Here is a 14256-nt window from a genome sequence, read left to right on the forward strand (position 1 = left end):
GGCCTCGTCCCGCGTTTCCCGCGCTCACACCTCGCCTGGGCGGTGCCGCCGCGAAACGCCTGGGGGCGCGGCCTCCGCGGGGTGGGCGTGGCTTGGGGGAAGGGGCGGAGTCCCACGATGTCACCTCCTCCGGTTGGACGGCGGCTCAGCGGGGGGGCGTGGCCCTCGCCGGGGAGGCGCGGCCTTCGTCGGGCGGGCGTGGCTTGGGGAAGGGGCGGAGCCCCGCGGTGTCTCGTCCTCCGGTTGGACGACGCCTCAGGGAAGGGGCGTGGCCTACGCGAAGCCATCAGGGCGGTACTCCCGGAGTGGGGGGCGTGTCCAACACAAACCCCACCCCCCCCGTGCTTACAAACCGTTTCGCGCGCCCGGGCAGGGCGTAATTCGGCCCCTGGGGGGACAATTTGACTCCTGGGGGGTGCAATTCAGCCCTTGTGGGGGGAAATTCAGCCCTTGCGGGGGAAACTCAGCCCCTGGGGGGGAGAAATTCGACCCCTGGGGGGGCAGATTATTGGGCTGGGGGCGGCACAGATTAACACCAGGTCCTAACAAACCATCTTTATTACTCCAGGTGGGGGGGCGAGCACACCCCACCCCAATTCCACCCCCACCAGGTGATATTTTGGGTGGATTCCAGGTGGAAAACCCCACCAAAACATCCCCCTTGTACCACAACCCCCCCCCGGGCGGGTAAAGGGGGAACACAGCGCACTGGGGGGGGGATAAGGGTGCGTTTCGGGGCCCCCCCCTCACTTCCCAGCGATGAGGGGGTTGCGCAGCACCACGATGACAGAGTCGCCGCGCAGGAACATTTTGGAGATGTACCGGTCCTTGTTCACCGGCTTCGACTTCTTCTTCCCCTTCCCGCTCTTGGGCACCTCGGTCCACATCTCCTTGACGTTCTCCAGCACCATGTTGCAGTGCCTACGAGTGGGGGGACACGGGGGGTCATTTGGGGTGACACCCCCCCCCGAATCACCCAGGGGTTTGGGGGGACGCTGAGGGAGAGCGGGGGATATTTGGGGCCCTGGGGGGATTTGGGGTCCCAGCGGCATTGGAGGGATATGGGGTGGGGGAATTTGGGGACCCCCCCCAGGGACTTTGCGGGGGGATATGTGGGAATAAGGGGGCACTGGGGGACCCTGGGGGGCACTGGGGTGATACTTGGGGACTGTGGGGTCACCCTGGGGTGACACTGGGACTGTGGGGGGACTCTGGGGACACTGGGGTGACACTGAGACTGTGGGGGGACTCTGGGAAGACCCTGGTAGCCTTGGGGTGACACTGGGGTGACCCTGAGGGACTCTGGGGACTGTGGGGGACACTGGAGGACTGTGGGGTGACACTGGGGAACAATGGAGACTGTGGGGACCCTGGGGGACCCTTGGGGACAACGCCACGACCTGTTGAAGGCCTTGATACAGCCCAGCAGCTTCTTGTCACAGCAGTTGATGAGTTGGGGATGGTGGGGGGACCCTGGGGGACACTTGGGGACCCTGAGGTGACAGTGGGGACACTTGGGGACAATGCCAGGACCTGTCAAAGGCCTTGACGCGGCCCAGCAGCTTCTTGCTGTTGCGGCAGTTGATGAGTTGGGGATGGTGGGGGGACCCTGGGGGACCCTTGGGGACCCTGGGGTGACCCTGGGGACCCTGAGGTGACCCTTGGGGACACTTAGGGACCCTGGGGACAATGGGGGACAACACCAGGACCTGTCGAAGGCCTTGACGCGGCCCAGCAGCTTCTTGTTGTTGCGGCAGTTGATGAGGACCTGGGTGTTGTTCTTGACCGACTGGGTGAGCACGGAGAGCGGCCCCGTGGTGAACTCCTCCTCCTCGCGCCGCTGCAGCTCCTCGGGCGTCATCTCGCTCTTGGGCTTGTTCAGCAGGCTCCTGGGGACACGGGGACATTGGGGACATCAGGGGGACAGCGGGAGGACAGCACAGCCATGGAGTGGGGGGACATGGGGACAATGTGGGGACATCTCGCTCTTGGGCTTGTTCAGCAGGCTCCTGGGGACACGGGGACATTGGGGACATCAGGGGGACAGCGGGAGGACAGCACGGCCATGGAGTGGGGGGGACATGGGGACAATGGGGGGAGAACATGGGGAGAATGGGGGGAGAACATGGGGACATCTTGCTCTTGGGCTTGTTCAGGAGGCTCCTGGGGACATTGGGACATCAGGGGGACAGCGGGGGGACACCATGGGGACAGCACGGCCATGGAGTGGGGGACATGGGGAGAACACGGGGACATCTCACTCTTGGGCTTGTTCAGGAGGCTCCTGGGGACACGGGGACATCGTGGGGACACTATGGGGACAGCACGGCCATGGAGTGGGGGGACATGGGGACAATGGGGGAGAATGTGGGGAGAACACGGGGACATCTCGCTCTTGGGCTTGTTCAGGAGGCTCCTGGGGACACGGGGACATTGGGGAGCAGCGGGGGGACACTATGGGGACAGGGGTATATTGGGGGGCATCGGGGGGGGGCACGATGGGAACATGGGGACATTGGGGGGACATCATGGGATATCATGGGGACATGGGGGGACACGATGGGGACACAGGACATTGGGGGGATATTGGGGGGACATCATGGGGATATCAGGGGGACACGATGGGGGCACAGGGGCATCATGGGGATATAGGGGGACATCACGGCGACATTGGGGACACACCATTGGGACACGGGGGGGGGTGACGGGGACACCGAGCGGGGCCGGGGGACACCCCGGGAGCCTCCGCGCGGCGATCGGGCCCGGGACAGCGCGGGGGCGGCGGGATCGGGCCCCCCGGCTCCCCCCCCCCGGTGTTTCCCGCTCCCCCCCCCCCGGTGTTTCCCGCCCCCCCCGGTCCGGTTTCTCCCCTCACATGGTGATGCCGCTCCCGCGTCTCCGCTCTGCTTCCGGTCAACGGAGCCACTTCCGGTAGGCGGGAAGCGGCCAACGCGCATGCGCGGGAGACGCGGGGGGCGGGGCAACAAAGGGGGCGGATAATAAAAGGGGCGTGGTAACTGAAGAGGCGTGGGAATAAAAAGGGGCGGGGCCGAGGCGAAGCCACGGCGGCAGGAGGGGGGGGCCTGGAAACGGCTGGAGGGGGTGGGAATGGGGGGCCTGGAAACGGGCGTGGGGAGAAGGGTTAAAATGGTCGGGGGAGGGGGGAGGGGTCTGGGGGCCGTGGGAGGGGCCTGAGGCGCCCTGGGGGGGTCTGAGTGGGTGGGGGGGTTTGGGGACCCCGCGGTTGTGGTGAGGAGGGGGTCGGGGGTGCAGGGGTGCAGCGGTGCCCCCCCCCCCCCCAACCCGCTGAGAAAGGGGAGGGGCCCGGTGTGTTGGAGGCGTGGTCTGGCCCGGGGCCCAAGGGGGCGTGGACTAGTGTGGAGGCGGAGCCTCCTGGCGAGAGGGCGGGGGCTGAGTGGTGGGCGGGGCTCCGAGCTGGAGGGAGGGGAGGCGATTGGCCGCGGGCCAGGAGGGGGGCGGGGCCAAAGGGGTGGAGAGGGGGCGGGGTCAGGCCGGCGGCCAATGGGTGTGTCCGGGGGGGCGGGGTCAGGCCGGGGGGCTCTTGGCCGGCGGCCAATGGGTGTGTGCGGGGGCGTGGCCCGGGCAGGGGGGCGTGCCCGGGGAAGGGGCTCGGCGCGGTGGGTGCGGTGGCGGCGGCGGCGCCATGGACGGGAGAACCGGGGCGAGGTACGGGCGGGGGGCACCGGGGGGGACACCGGGGACCGGGGGGAGCGGGGGGGGGCAGGAGCCGCCCCCGGGGTGGGGGTCCCGGGACCCCGGGGGGGACACACGGGATTGGTTCCCCTGGGGCCGGTGGGGGGGCAGGAGCCGCCCCCCCGGGCGGGCGGGGGTCGGTTGGGACCCTGGGGGGGGTCCCGGCACCTCGGGGTGTTGGGGGGGGGGGGGACAGGGGAACAAGGGTCCTGGGACAAGGAGCCTGGGGGTGCCAGGATCGGGCCCCGGGCGGGGGGGGTGTGTCCCGGGACAGGGACCCCGTTTTGGGGGGGGGGGGAGTCCCGGGGCTAAAGTTGGTTCTGGGTCCTGGGGGGGTGGGGGGTTGAGGGGGGTGTGGCAGGATCGGGCCCCCCACAGGGGTGTCCCAGGGACTTGGGGGGGCACAGGAGTTGGTCACTGGGGGGTCCCCGAGTGGGGGGCGACATGAGGGGTCCCTGGGGACCGTCGTGCGTCCTCGTGCAAGCGCCTCATGCACCCTCGTGCGTCCTCGTGCAAACGCCTTGTGCATTCTTGTGCAAGCTCTGTGTGTCCTTGTGCATCCTCGTGCACCCTCGTGTGTCCTCATGCGAGTGTCGTGTGCACCCTCGTGCACCCTCGTGCACCCTCGTGCGAATGCCTCGTGCACCCTCGTGCATCCTCGTGCAAGCTCTGTGCCTCCTCGTGCACCCTCGTGCACCTTCGTGCAAGCCTCTTGTGCACCCTCGTGCGAGCACCTCGTGCATCCTCGTGCAAGCTCTGTGCCTCCTTGTGCACCCTCGTGCGCCCTCGTGCGAGCGTCGCGCTGCGTGTGCCACGTGCGGGGGGGCGTGTTGGTCACGTGTGGCCTTGGCGTGACGTGGCCGGGGCGTCACGCGTGTGTGTGTCCATTACCCCCCCCCCAGCGCCCGGACGCCTGGGTCCCCCACCCAGCACCCCCTGGGGGGGGGCACCCGGACGCTTGGGTCCTCAATGGGTCCCCAGAGCCCCCAGGGGGACTGGGGAAGGGACCCAGGCGTCCGGGACCTCCCACCCCCCCGTTAGTGTTTGTTACTGGTCCCAGTTGGTGCTTGTTTACTGGTCCTGGTTAGTGCTCATTACTGGTCCCAGTCGGTGCTGGTTCTGGTCCCAGTCGGTGTTTGTTACTGGTCCTGGTTAGTGCTGGTTCTGGTCCCAGTCGGTGCTCGTTACTGGTCCCAGTCGGTGCTCGTTACTGGTCCCAGTCGGTGTTGGTTACTGGTCCCAGTCGGTGTTGGTTACTGGTCCCAGTTGTTGTTGGTTACTGGTCCCAGTCGGTGTTTGTTACGGGTCCCAGTTGGTGTTTGTTACTGGTCCCAGTCGGTGCTCGTTACTGGTCCCAGTTGGTGCTCGTTACTGGTCCCAGTCGGTGCTGGTTCTGGTCCCAGTTGGTGCTCGTTACTGGTCCCAGTCGGTGCTCGTTACTGGTCCCAGTTGTTGTTTGTTACTGGTCCTGGTTAGTGCTGGTTCTGGTCCCAGTCGGTGCTCGTTACTGGTCCCAGTCGGTGCTCGTTACTGGTCCCAGTCGGTGCTCGTTACTGGTCCCAGTTGGTGCTCGTTACTGGTCCCAGTCGGTGCTCGTTACTGGTCCCAGTCGGTGCTCGTTACTGGTCCCAGTTCAGGCTGTTTCTGGTCCCGGTTTCCCGCGGGTGGGGGGGCAGCGGCAGCTCATTTACATACATTTGCGTGGCCCCGCCCCCCCGTCCCCCCCCCCCCGAGTTCCCGCGCGGGCCCCCCGGGCCGGGAGCCAAGAACAGGAACAGGAACAGCCCGTCCTGACAGACAGACACACGGAGCACGTACGCACGGACACACGGACACGGGGCACACGGACACAGGGACGGACACACGGGCACACGGACACAGGGACGGACACACAGGCACACGGACACACGGACACAGGGACGGGCACACGGACATGGACACAGACAGACACACGGACAGACTGACACACTGACACAGACACAGCCCGTCCTGGGGACAGAGAGCACGGACACATGGACGGACAGATGGGCACACGGACAGACACACGGACACACCCCCGGACACACCTGTGGTGTGGGGGGTGCTGTGTGTCTCCCATGGGTGCTGTGGGTGCACTATGGGTGCTGTATGGATCCCATGGGTGCTGTATGTCTCCTGTGGGTGCTATGGGTGCTGTATGTCTCCCATGGGTGCTGTGTGTCTCCCATGGGTGCAGCTGCCCCCTGGAGATGCGCAGGGAGCGCTCCCGCGATGCCGCGCGGTGCCAGCGCAGCCGGCACTTGAACAAGGTGCCCCCTATAGCTCACTATCTGGCAGCGCCATAGACCCCCAAGGCTCACTATCTGGCAGCGCCATAGACCCCCAAGGCTCACTATCTGGCAGCCCCATAGCCCCCCAAGGCTCACTATCTGGCAGCCCCATAGCCCCCCAAGGCTCACTATTTGGCAGCCCCATAGCCCCCCAAGGCTCACTATTTGGCAGCCCCATAGCCCCCCTAAGGCTCACTATTTGGCAGCCTCATAGCCCCCCAAGGCTCACTATTTGGCAGCCCCATAGCCCCCTAAGGCTCACTATTTGGCAGCCCCATAGCCCCCCAGGCTCACTATTTGGCAGCCCCATAGCCCCCCAAGGCTCACTATCTGGCAGCCCTATTGCCCCCCCAAGGCTCACTATTTGGCAGCCCTATTGCCCCCCAAGGCTCACTATTTGGCAGCCCCATTGCTGTATGACTCCCATGGGTGCTGTATGGGTGCAGTATGGGTGCTGTATGTCTCTATGGGTACTGTATGGGTGCAGTATGGGTGCTGTATGTCTCTATGGGTACTGTATGGGTGCAGTATGGGTGCTGTGTGTCTCTATGGGTGCTGTATGGGTGCTATGGGTGCAGGTGCCCCCCGGAGGTGCGCAGGGAGCGCTGCTGCAACGCTGCGCGGTGCCGGGGGTGCAGTGTGGGTGCTGTGGGTGCAGTATGGGTGCTGTGGGTGCTGTATGACTCCCATGGGTGCTGTATGTCTCCCGTGGGTGCTCTGGGTGCTGTATGTCTCTATGGGTGCTGTATGTCTCTATGGGTGCAGGTGCCCCCCCGAGGTGCGCAGGGAGCGCTCCCGCGACGCCGCGCAGTGCCGGGGGTGCAGTGTGGGTGCTGTATGGGTGCTGTGGGTGCTGTGTGTCTCTATGGGTGCTGTGTCTCTATGGGTGCAGGTGCCCCCCCGAGGTGCGCCGGGAGCGCTCCCGCGACGCCGCGCGGTGCAGGGGGTGCAGTGTGGGTGCTGTATGGGTGCTGTATGGGTGCTGTATGGGTGCAGGTGCCCCCCCGAGGTGCGCCGGGAGCGCTCCCGCGACGCCGCGCGCTGCCGCCGCAGCCGCGAGGCCGAGGTGTTTGCGCAGCTGGCGCGCACGCTGCCCTTCGCCCGCGGGGTCTGCGCCCACCTGGACAAGGCCACGGTCATGCGGCTGACGCTGAGCTACCTGCGGCTGCACCGCCTGCTGCACCACGGTGAGCGCACCCCAAAACTGCACCCCAACACCCCTGCACCCTCAACCTGCACCCCAAACCTGCACCCCAAACCCCAAACCCCACGGTCATGCGGCTGACACTGAGCTACCTGCACCTGCACCGCCTGCTGCACCACGGTGAGCGCACCCCAAAAACCTGCACCCCAAACTGCACCCTGCACCCCCAAACTGCACCCCAACCTGCACCCCAAACCCCTGCACCCCCATCCCACGGTCATGCGGCTCACGCTGAGCTACCTGCGCCTGCACCGCCTGCTGCACCATGGTGAGAGCACCCCAACACCCCTGCACCCCAACACCCCTGCACCCCAACACCCCTGCACCCCAACACCCCTGCACCCCAAAACTGCACCCTGCACCCCAAAACTGCACCCTGCACCCCAAACCTGCACCCCAGTCCCCATGGTCATGAGTTCCTGTGGCTGCACCACCTGCTGCATGATGGTGAATGCCCCCCATTGACACCCCCCCATTGACACCCCCCCATTGACACCCCCCCATTGACACCCCCCCATTGATCCCCCCCGATTAATCCCCCTGCATTGACACCCCCCATTGATCCTCCCTGCTGATCCCCCCTCCCATTGATCCCCCCTCCCATTGATCCCCCCTCCCATTGATCCCCTGCATTGACAACCCCATTGACACCCTCCCATTGATCTTCCCCCATTGATCCCCCCCCCGCATTGATCCCCCCCATTGACACCTTCCCATTGCCCCCCCCCATTGCCCCCCCCCATTGACCCCCCCCATTGCCCCCCCCTGACGCCCCCTTGTGCCGCAGGCCCGCTGCCCCCCCCGGCCGAGGGGGTGGACGGGTGTTACCTGCAGGCGCTGGGCGGGTTCGTGATGGTGCTGAGCGAGGGGGGCGACATGATCTTCCTGTCCGAGAACGTGCAGCGCCTGCTGGGGCTCAGCCAGGTGGGGGGGGACCCCAAAAATGGGGGGGACCCCAAAACGGGGGGGACACCCCAAAAATGGGGGGGACACCCCAAAAACGGGGGGGACCCCAAATCCATGGGACATGATCTTCCTGTCCGAGAACGTGCAGCGCCTGCTGGGGCTCAGCCAGGTGGGACCCCAAAACGGGGGGGACCCCAAAACGGGGGGGGACACCCCAAAAATGGGGGGGACCCCAAAACGGGGGGGGACCCCAAATCCATGGGACATGATCTTCCTGTCCGAGAACGTGCAGCGCCTGCTGGGGCTCAGCCAGGTGGGACCCCAAAACGGGGGGAACCCCAAAATGGGGGGGACACCCCAAAACGGGGGGACCCCAAAGCTGATGGGCCCCCCGCCCCCCCAGCTGGAGCTGATCGGTCACAGCGTCTTCGACTTCGTGCACCCCTGTGACCACGAGGAGCTGCAGGACGTGCTGAGCCCCCGGCACGGTGAGACCCCACGGACCTGGGGACCCCAAAACCCCCGGGGACCCCAAAAACCCCCTGGGCTCCCCCAGCCCCCCTGGGCTCCCCCAGCCCCCTGATCCCCTGCCCCCCCCAGCCCCCCCCCGTGACCCCCCAGCCCCCCGTGACCCCGTGACCCCCCAGCCCCCCCTGACCCCCTGACCCCCCCCAGCCCCCCGTGACCCCAGCCCCCCCCTGACCCCCTGCCCCCCCCAGCCCCCCGTGACCCCCTGACCCCCCAGCCCCCATGACCCCCTGACCCCCAGCCCCCGTGACCCCCCAGCCCCCCCTGACCCCCTGACCCCCCCCAGCCCCCCGTGACCCCCCAGCCCCCCCTGACCCCTGACCTCCCCAGCCCCGTGACCCCCTGACCCCCCCCAGCCCCCCGTGACCCCCAGCCCCCCTGACCCCCCAGCCCCCTGACCCCCTGCCCCCCCAGCCCCCGTGACCCCCTGACCCCCCAGCCCCCATGACCCCCTGCCCCCCCAGCCCCCCTGGGGACCCCCCAGCCCCCGTGACTCCCCAGCCCCCTGACCCTGCCCCCTGCCCCCAGGGCCCCCCCAGCCCCCCGTGACCCCCAGCCCCCCTGACCCTGCCCCTGCCCCAGGGCCCCCCCGGCGGCGGGGGAGCGCTCGGGCCGCAGCTTCTCCCTGCGCATGAAGAGCACCCTGAGCGGCAGGGGGCGCTGCCTCAACCTCAAGGCGGCCTCGTGGAAGGTGGGACGGGGACATGGGGGGACAGGGAGGGATATGGGGGACATGGGGGACAGGGAGGGATATGGGGGCCATGGGGACGGGGGACATGGGGATGGGGCAACATGGCGGGGACTTGGGGGACATGGTGGGACATATGGGGGACATGGGGGGACATGGAGATATGGGGACATGGGGATATAGGGGGATATGGGGAACATGGGGGACATGGGGACGGGGGATGGGACATGGGGGAACATGGGGACATTGGGGGGACATGGGAGGGACATGGGGACGGGGGGGACATGGAGGGACGTGGAGGAACGGTGACATGGGGGAACTTGAGGGGGGACATAGGGGACATGGGGGGAGATGGGAACATGGGGACATGGAGACAGCAGGGACATGTGCGGGGACATGGGGACATTGGGGGACATGGGGATGGGGGGGACAGGGGACATGGGGAGGATGGGGGGGACATAGGGACGGGGGCGGGAACATGGGGGCACATGGGGGTCCCAGGGTTCCTGGGGGGGTCTGGGGTGACGTTTTTGGGGACCCCCCCAGGTCCTGCACTGCGGGTCTGGGGTCCCAGGGTTCCTGGGGGGTTCTGGGGTGACGTTTGCCCCCCCAGGTCCTGCACTGCGCGGGTCACATGCGCTCGTACGCGGGGGCGGGGGGGGGCGCCCCCCCGCTGCGCTGCCTCGTGCTGATCTGCGAGCCCATCCCCCACCCGGGGGCCATCGACGCCCCCCTGGGCTCGGGGACCGTCCTGACGCGCCACAGCATGGACATGCGCTTCACCTACTGCGACGAGAGGTGGGACCCAAAACCTGACCCCCGCACCCCAAAACCCCCCTGACCCCCCAGCATGGACATGCGCTTCACCTACTGCGACGAGAGGTGGGACCCCAAAACCCCCCCCGCACCCCAAAACCCCCCTGACCCCCCAGCATGGACATGCGCTTCACCTACTGCGACGAGAGGTGGGACCCCAAAACCTGACCCCCCCAAATCACCCAACCCCCCCCGAGACCCCCTGAGACCCCAGCATGGACATGCGCTTCACCTACTGCGACGAGAGGTGGGACCCCAAAACCCGCACCCCAAACCCACTATTTGGCAGCCCCCATAGCCCCCCAGGCTCACTATTTGGCAGCCCCATAGCCCCCCAAGGCTCACTATTTGGCAGCCCCATAGCCCCCCTAAGGCTCACTATTTGGCAGCCCCATAGCCCCCCCAAGGCTCACTATTGGCAGCCCCATAGCCCCCCTAAGGCTCACTATTTGGCCGCCCCATAGCCCCCGAAGGCTCACTATTTGGCAGCCCCATTGCCCCCCATGGCTCCCTATCCGGCAGCCCCACTCCCCCGGTTCCCCGGTTCCCCCGTCCCCCTCCGGTACCTTTGAAGAACTCGTTGCCCGTGTTTCGTTTCGGGTGCAGGATCGGGGAGGTTTTGGGGTTCAGCGGTTTCGGGTGCCCTGTTTGGGGTTCAGCGGTTCTGGGTGCTCGTTCGGGTGCAGGATCGGGGAGGTTTTGGGTTCAGCGGTTTCGGGGTGCCCTGTTTTGGGGTTCAGCGGTTCTGGATGCTCGTTTCGGGTGCAGGATCGGGGAGGTTTTGGTTCGCCCCCGACGAGCTGCTCGGCTGCTCCTGTTCGTGTACGTGCACGCGCTCGACTCCGACACCCTGAGCAGGAGCGTCCACACGCGTGAGTCACCCCGAAACCTGCACCCCAAACCTGCACCCCAAACCCCAACACCCCTGCACCCCAAACCCCAACACCTGAAACCTGCACCCGAAACCTGCACCCAAACCCCAACACCCTGCACCCCAAAACCCCCCTGCACCCCAAGCCCTGCACCCTGAAACCCTGCACCCCTGCACTCCAACACCCCTGCACGCCTGCACCCCTGCACCCCCAATATCCCCATTACCCCCATTGTCCCCATTGCTCCCATTGCCTCCAACACCCCTGTTGCCCCCAATGTCCCAACACCCCCAATGTCCCCATTGCCCCCACACACCCTTGTCCCCAGCACCCCTGTTGCCCCCGGTGTCCCTATTGTCCCCAACACCCCCGTTGTCCCCCAGCACCCCTGTTGCCCCCGGTGTCCCCATTGCCCCCATTGTCCCCAACGCCCCTAACGCCCTCGTTGTCCCCAGCACCCCTGTTGCCCCTGGGTGTCCCCATTGTCCCCAACGCCCCCATTGCCACCGGTGTCCCCAACGCCCCCATTGCCCCCGTTGCCCCAATGCCCCCGTTGCCCCCGTTGCCCCCAACGCCCCCGTTGCCCCCGGTGTCCACAACACCCCCGTGTCCCTGGTGTCCCTGTCCCCACGCCGTGTCCCGTGTCCTGTGTCCCCGTCCCCACGCCGTGTCCCGTGTCCCCGTGTCCCGTGTCCCGTGTCCCCGTGTCCCCGTCCCTGTCCCCAGCCGTGTCCGTGTCCGTGTCCGCATGCTGAGCAAGGGCCAGGCGGTGACGCGGCCGTACCGGCTGCTGGCGCGGCCCGGGGGCTTCCTGTGGGCGCAGACCCAGGCCACCGCATGGGCAGCGCGCGCGGGGCCCCCCCCGAGGGCGTCGTCTGCGTCACCTTCCTGCTCAGGTGGGACATGGGGACACGGGACATGGGGACACGGGGACATGGGGACACGGGACATGGGGACATGGGACATGGGGACATGGGGGGGAATGTGGGGTGTCCACCTGCGTCACCTTCCTGCTCAGGTGGGACACGGGGGACACGGGACACGGGACATGGGGACATGGGGGACATGGGGACATGGGGGACATGGGGACATGGGGACATGGGGACATGGGGACATGGGGACATGGGGACATGGGGGACATGTGGACATGGCGACAGGGGACATGGGGGACATGGGAACATGGGGGGACACATGGGGCGTCATCTGCGTCACCTTCCTGCTCAGGTGGGACATGGGGGGACACGGGGACATGGGGGACACGGGGACATGGGGACATGGGGGACATGGGGAGACATGTGGGTGTCGTTTGTGTCACCTTCGTGCTCAGGTGGGACGGGAACATGGGGACATGGGACATGGACATGGGGACATGGGGGGACATGGGGACATGGGGGACATGGGGACAGGGGGACATGGGGGGACACATGGGGTGTCGTCTGTGTCACCTTTGTGCTCAGGTGGGACACAGGGACATGGGGGACATGGGGACATGGGGGGACATAGGGGGGCTCAGGTGGGACATGGGGACACAGGGGACATGGGGGGACACATGGGGCGTCGTCTGTGTCACCTTCATGGTCAGGTGGGACATGGGGGGACACGGGGACACGGGGTGTTCATGGGGGCACTGGGGTGACATGAGGAGTCTGGGGACACCAGATTGTCCCCCAATGTCCCCCTTGTCCTCCCACAGCCATGTGGAGCAGCGGGGGGGGCTGTGGGGACACTGGGGGTTCATGGGGACCCTGGGGTGACCCAGGGGGGTCACGGGGACCCCGCATTGTCCCCAATGTCCCCGTGTCCCCCCAGCCACATGGAGCAGGGGGGGGTTCATGGGGACCCTGGGTGACCCAGGGGGTCATGGTGACCCCGCATTGTCCAATGTCCCGTGTCCCCCAGCCGCGTGGGAGGGGGGGGTTCATGGGGACCCTGGGTGACCAGGGGGTCACGGGGACCCGCATTGTCCCCAATGTCCCCGTGTCCCCCCAGCGCGTGGAGCAGGGGGGGTTCATGGGGACCCTGGGTGACCCAGGGGGGTCACGGGGACCCCGCATTGTCCCAATGTCCCCGTGTCCCCCCAGCCCGGCGTGGAGCAGGGGGGGGTGGTGCTGTCGCTGGAGCAGACCCCCCGGCGGGGGAGGGGCGCGGCTGCCCCCCCCCCGGGCCCGATCCCCAGGAACCCGTTCTGAGCCCTCGGCCTGGGTGAGGGGGGAACAGGGAGATTTGGGGTCCCTGGGGGTTTTGGGGGGTCTGGGGTGGTTTGGGGGGAGTCTGGGGGTTTGGGGAGGTGTTGGGGGGTCTGGGGGCTTTTGGGGGGCTCTGGGGAGATTTTGCGGTCCCCCGACCCCCCTGCAGCAGTGGGGGTGTTGGGGGGTCCCTGGGGGGTCGGGGGATTTTGGGGGGTCTATGGGTACTGGGGGGGGATGGGGGGTGATTGGGGGTGTTGGGGCTGGGGGGGGTTTGGGGGGTCTGTGGGTACTGGGGGGGGCATGGGGGGGTGATTGGGGGTGCCGGGGGTTTTGGGGGGTCCCTGACCCCCCCGCAGGGGTGGGGTGCCGGGGAGGTTTGGGGTGCCGGGGGGGTCCCTGACCCCCCGCAGGGGTGGGGGTGCCGGGGGGGGTTTGGGGTGCCGGGGGGGTCCCTGACCCCCCCGCAGGGGTGGGGGTGCTGGGGGGGGTTTTGGGGTGCTGTTGGGTCCCTGACCCCCCCGCAGGGGTGGGGGTGCTGGCGTTCGTGCGCCCCCCGCAGGTCCCCGAGGCCGCTCTGCAGCGCGACCCCCGCTGCTTGCTCCCCCCCCCTGGCGCGGCTGCTCAGCCCCATCTTCGACCCCCCCCCGGGCGGCGGACCCCCCCCCGGCGGCGCCGCAGCCCCTCCCCGGTCAGTGGGGGGGCCCAGCGGGGGCTGGGGGAGCTTGGGGGGGGCTGGGGGGGCTTTGGGTAATTGGGGGGGCCTGGGGAATGGGGGGGTGTCTCGGAGGAATTTGGGGGGGGGTCTCCGGGGGAATATGGGGGGGGGGGTGTGTCTTGGGGATCCCAAGGAATTGGGGGGGGGGTTCCCAAGGGAGGCCTGGGGAATTGGGGGGGTGGGGAAATTGAGGGGGTATGGGGAGGGTCCCACTGGAATATGGGGGGGCCTGGGCAATGGGGGGGTCTCAGGGATTTGGGGGGCTCGGGGTCCCAGGGGAATTTGGGGGGCCTGAGGAATTGGGGGGGGCTGAGG

The 14256-nt window shown here is 67.6% G+C and overlaps 2 protein-coding genes across 3 annotated transcripts; one reads left to right on the forward strand and one right to left on the reverse strand.

Moving 5' to 3' along the window:
* Positions 1–540: 540 nt before the first annotated feature.
* Positions 541–2973, reverse strand: LOC309452101 (small nuclear ribonucleoprotein Sm D2). Of its 2 annotated transcripts, none has more exons than XM_082076776.1 (3): positions 2876–2973; positions 1710–1889; positions 541–921 (listed from the first exon to the last, which is right to left on the reverse strand). In XM_082076776.1, coding segments are annotated over exons 1-3 (357 nt in total). In that variant the 5' UTR covers positions 2878–2973; the 3' UTR covers positions 541–746. The 2 variants fall into 2 exon arrangements, with proteins under 2 accessions (XP_081932902.1, XP_081932903.1); XM_082076777.1 differs by lacking the exon at positions 541–921 and adding an exon at positions 1514–1640 and having other exon boundaries at positions 1672–1889.
* Positions 2974–3664: 691 nt separating this feature from the next.
* On the forward strand, positions 3665–13914 carry LOC309452102 (hypoxia-inducible factor 3-alpha-like; the record flags this gene model as incomplete). Its single annotated transcript, XM_082076778.1, is given in 11 exon segments — positions 3665–3687; positions 7020–7210; positions 8015–8151; positions 8537–8640; positions 9244–9352; positions 9963–10147; positions 10934–11037; positions 11493–11616; positions 11764–11933; positions 13751–13817; positions 13819–13914. Coding segments are annotated over 11 exon segments (1310 nt in total), but the record flags the coding sequence as incomplete, so codon positions are not given.
* Positions 13915–14256: the final 342 nt, after the last annotated feature.

This window comes from Streptopelia decaocto, assembly GCF_964273445.1.
Source record: "Streptopelia decaocto genome assembly, contig: HAP1_SCAFFOLD_2337, whole genome shotgun sequence".
Lineage (NCBI taxonomy): Eukaryota > Metazoa > Chordata > Aves > Columbiformes > Columbidae > Streptopelia > Streptopelia decaocto.

Excerpts from the sequence above, each read along its gene's own strand:
- LOC309452101 (XM_082076776.1), bottom strand. Across the intron at positions 922-1,709 it reads CGCGTCAAGGCCTTCGACAG|GCACTGCAACATGGTGCTGG; the intron begins GTCCTGGTGTTG and ends CCCCACTCGTAG.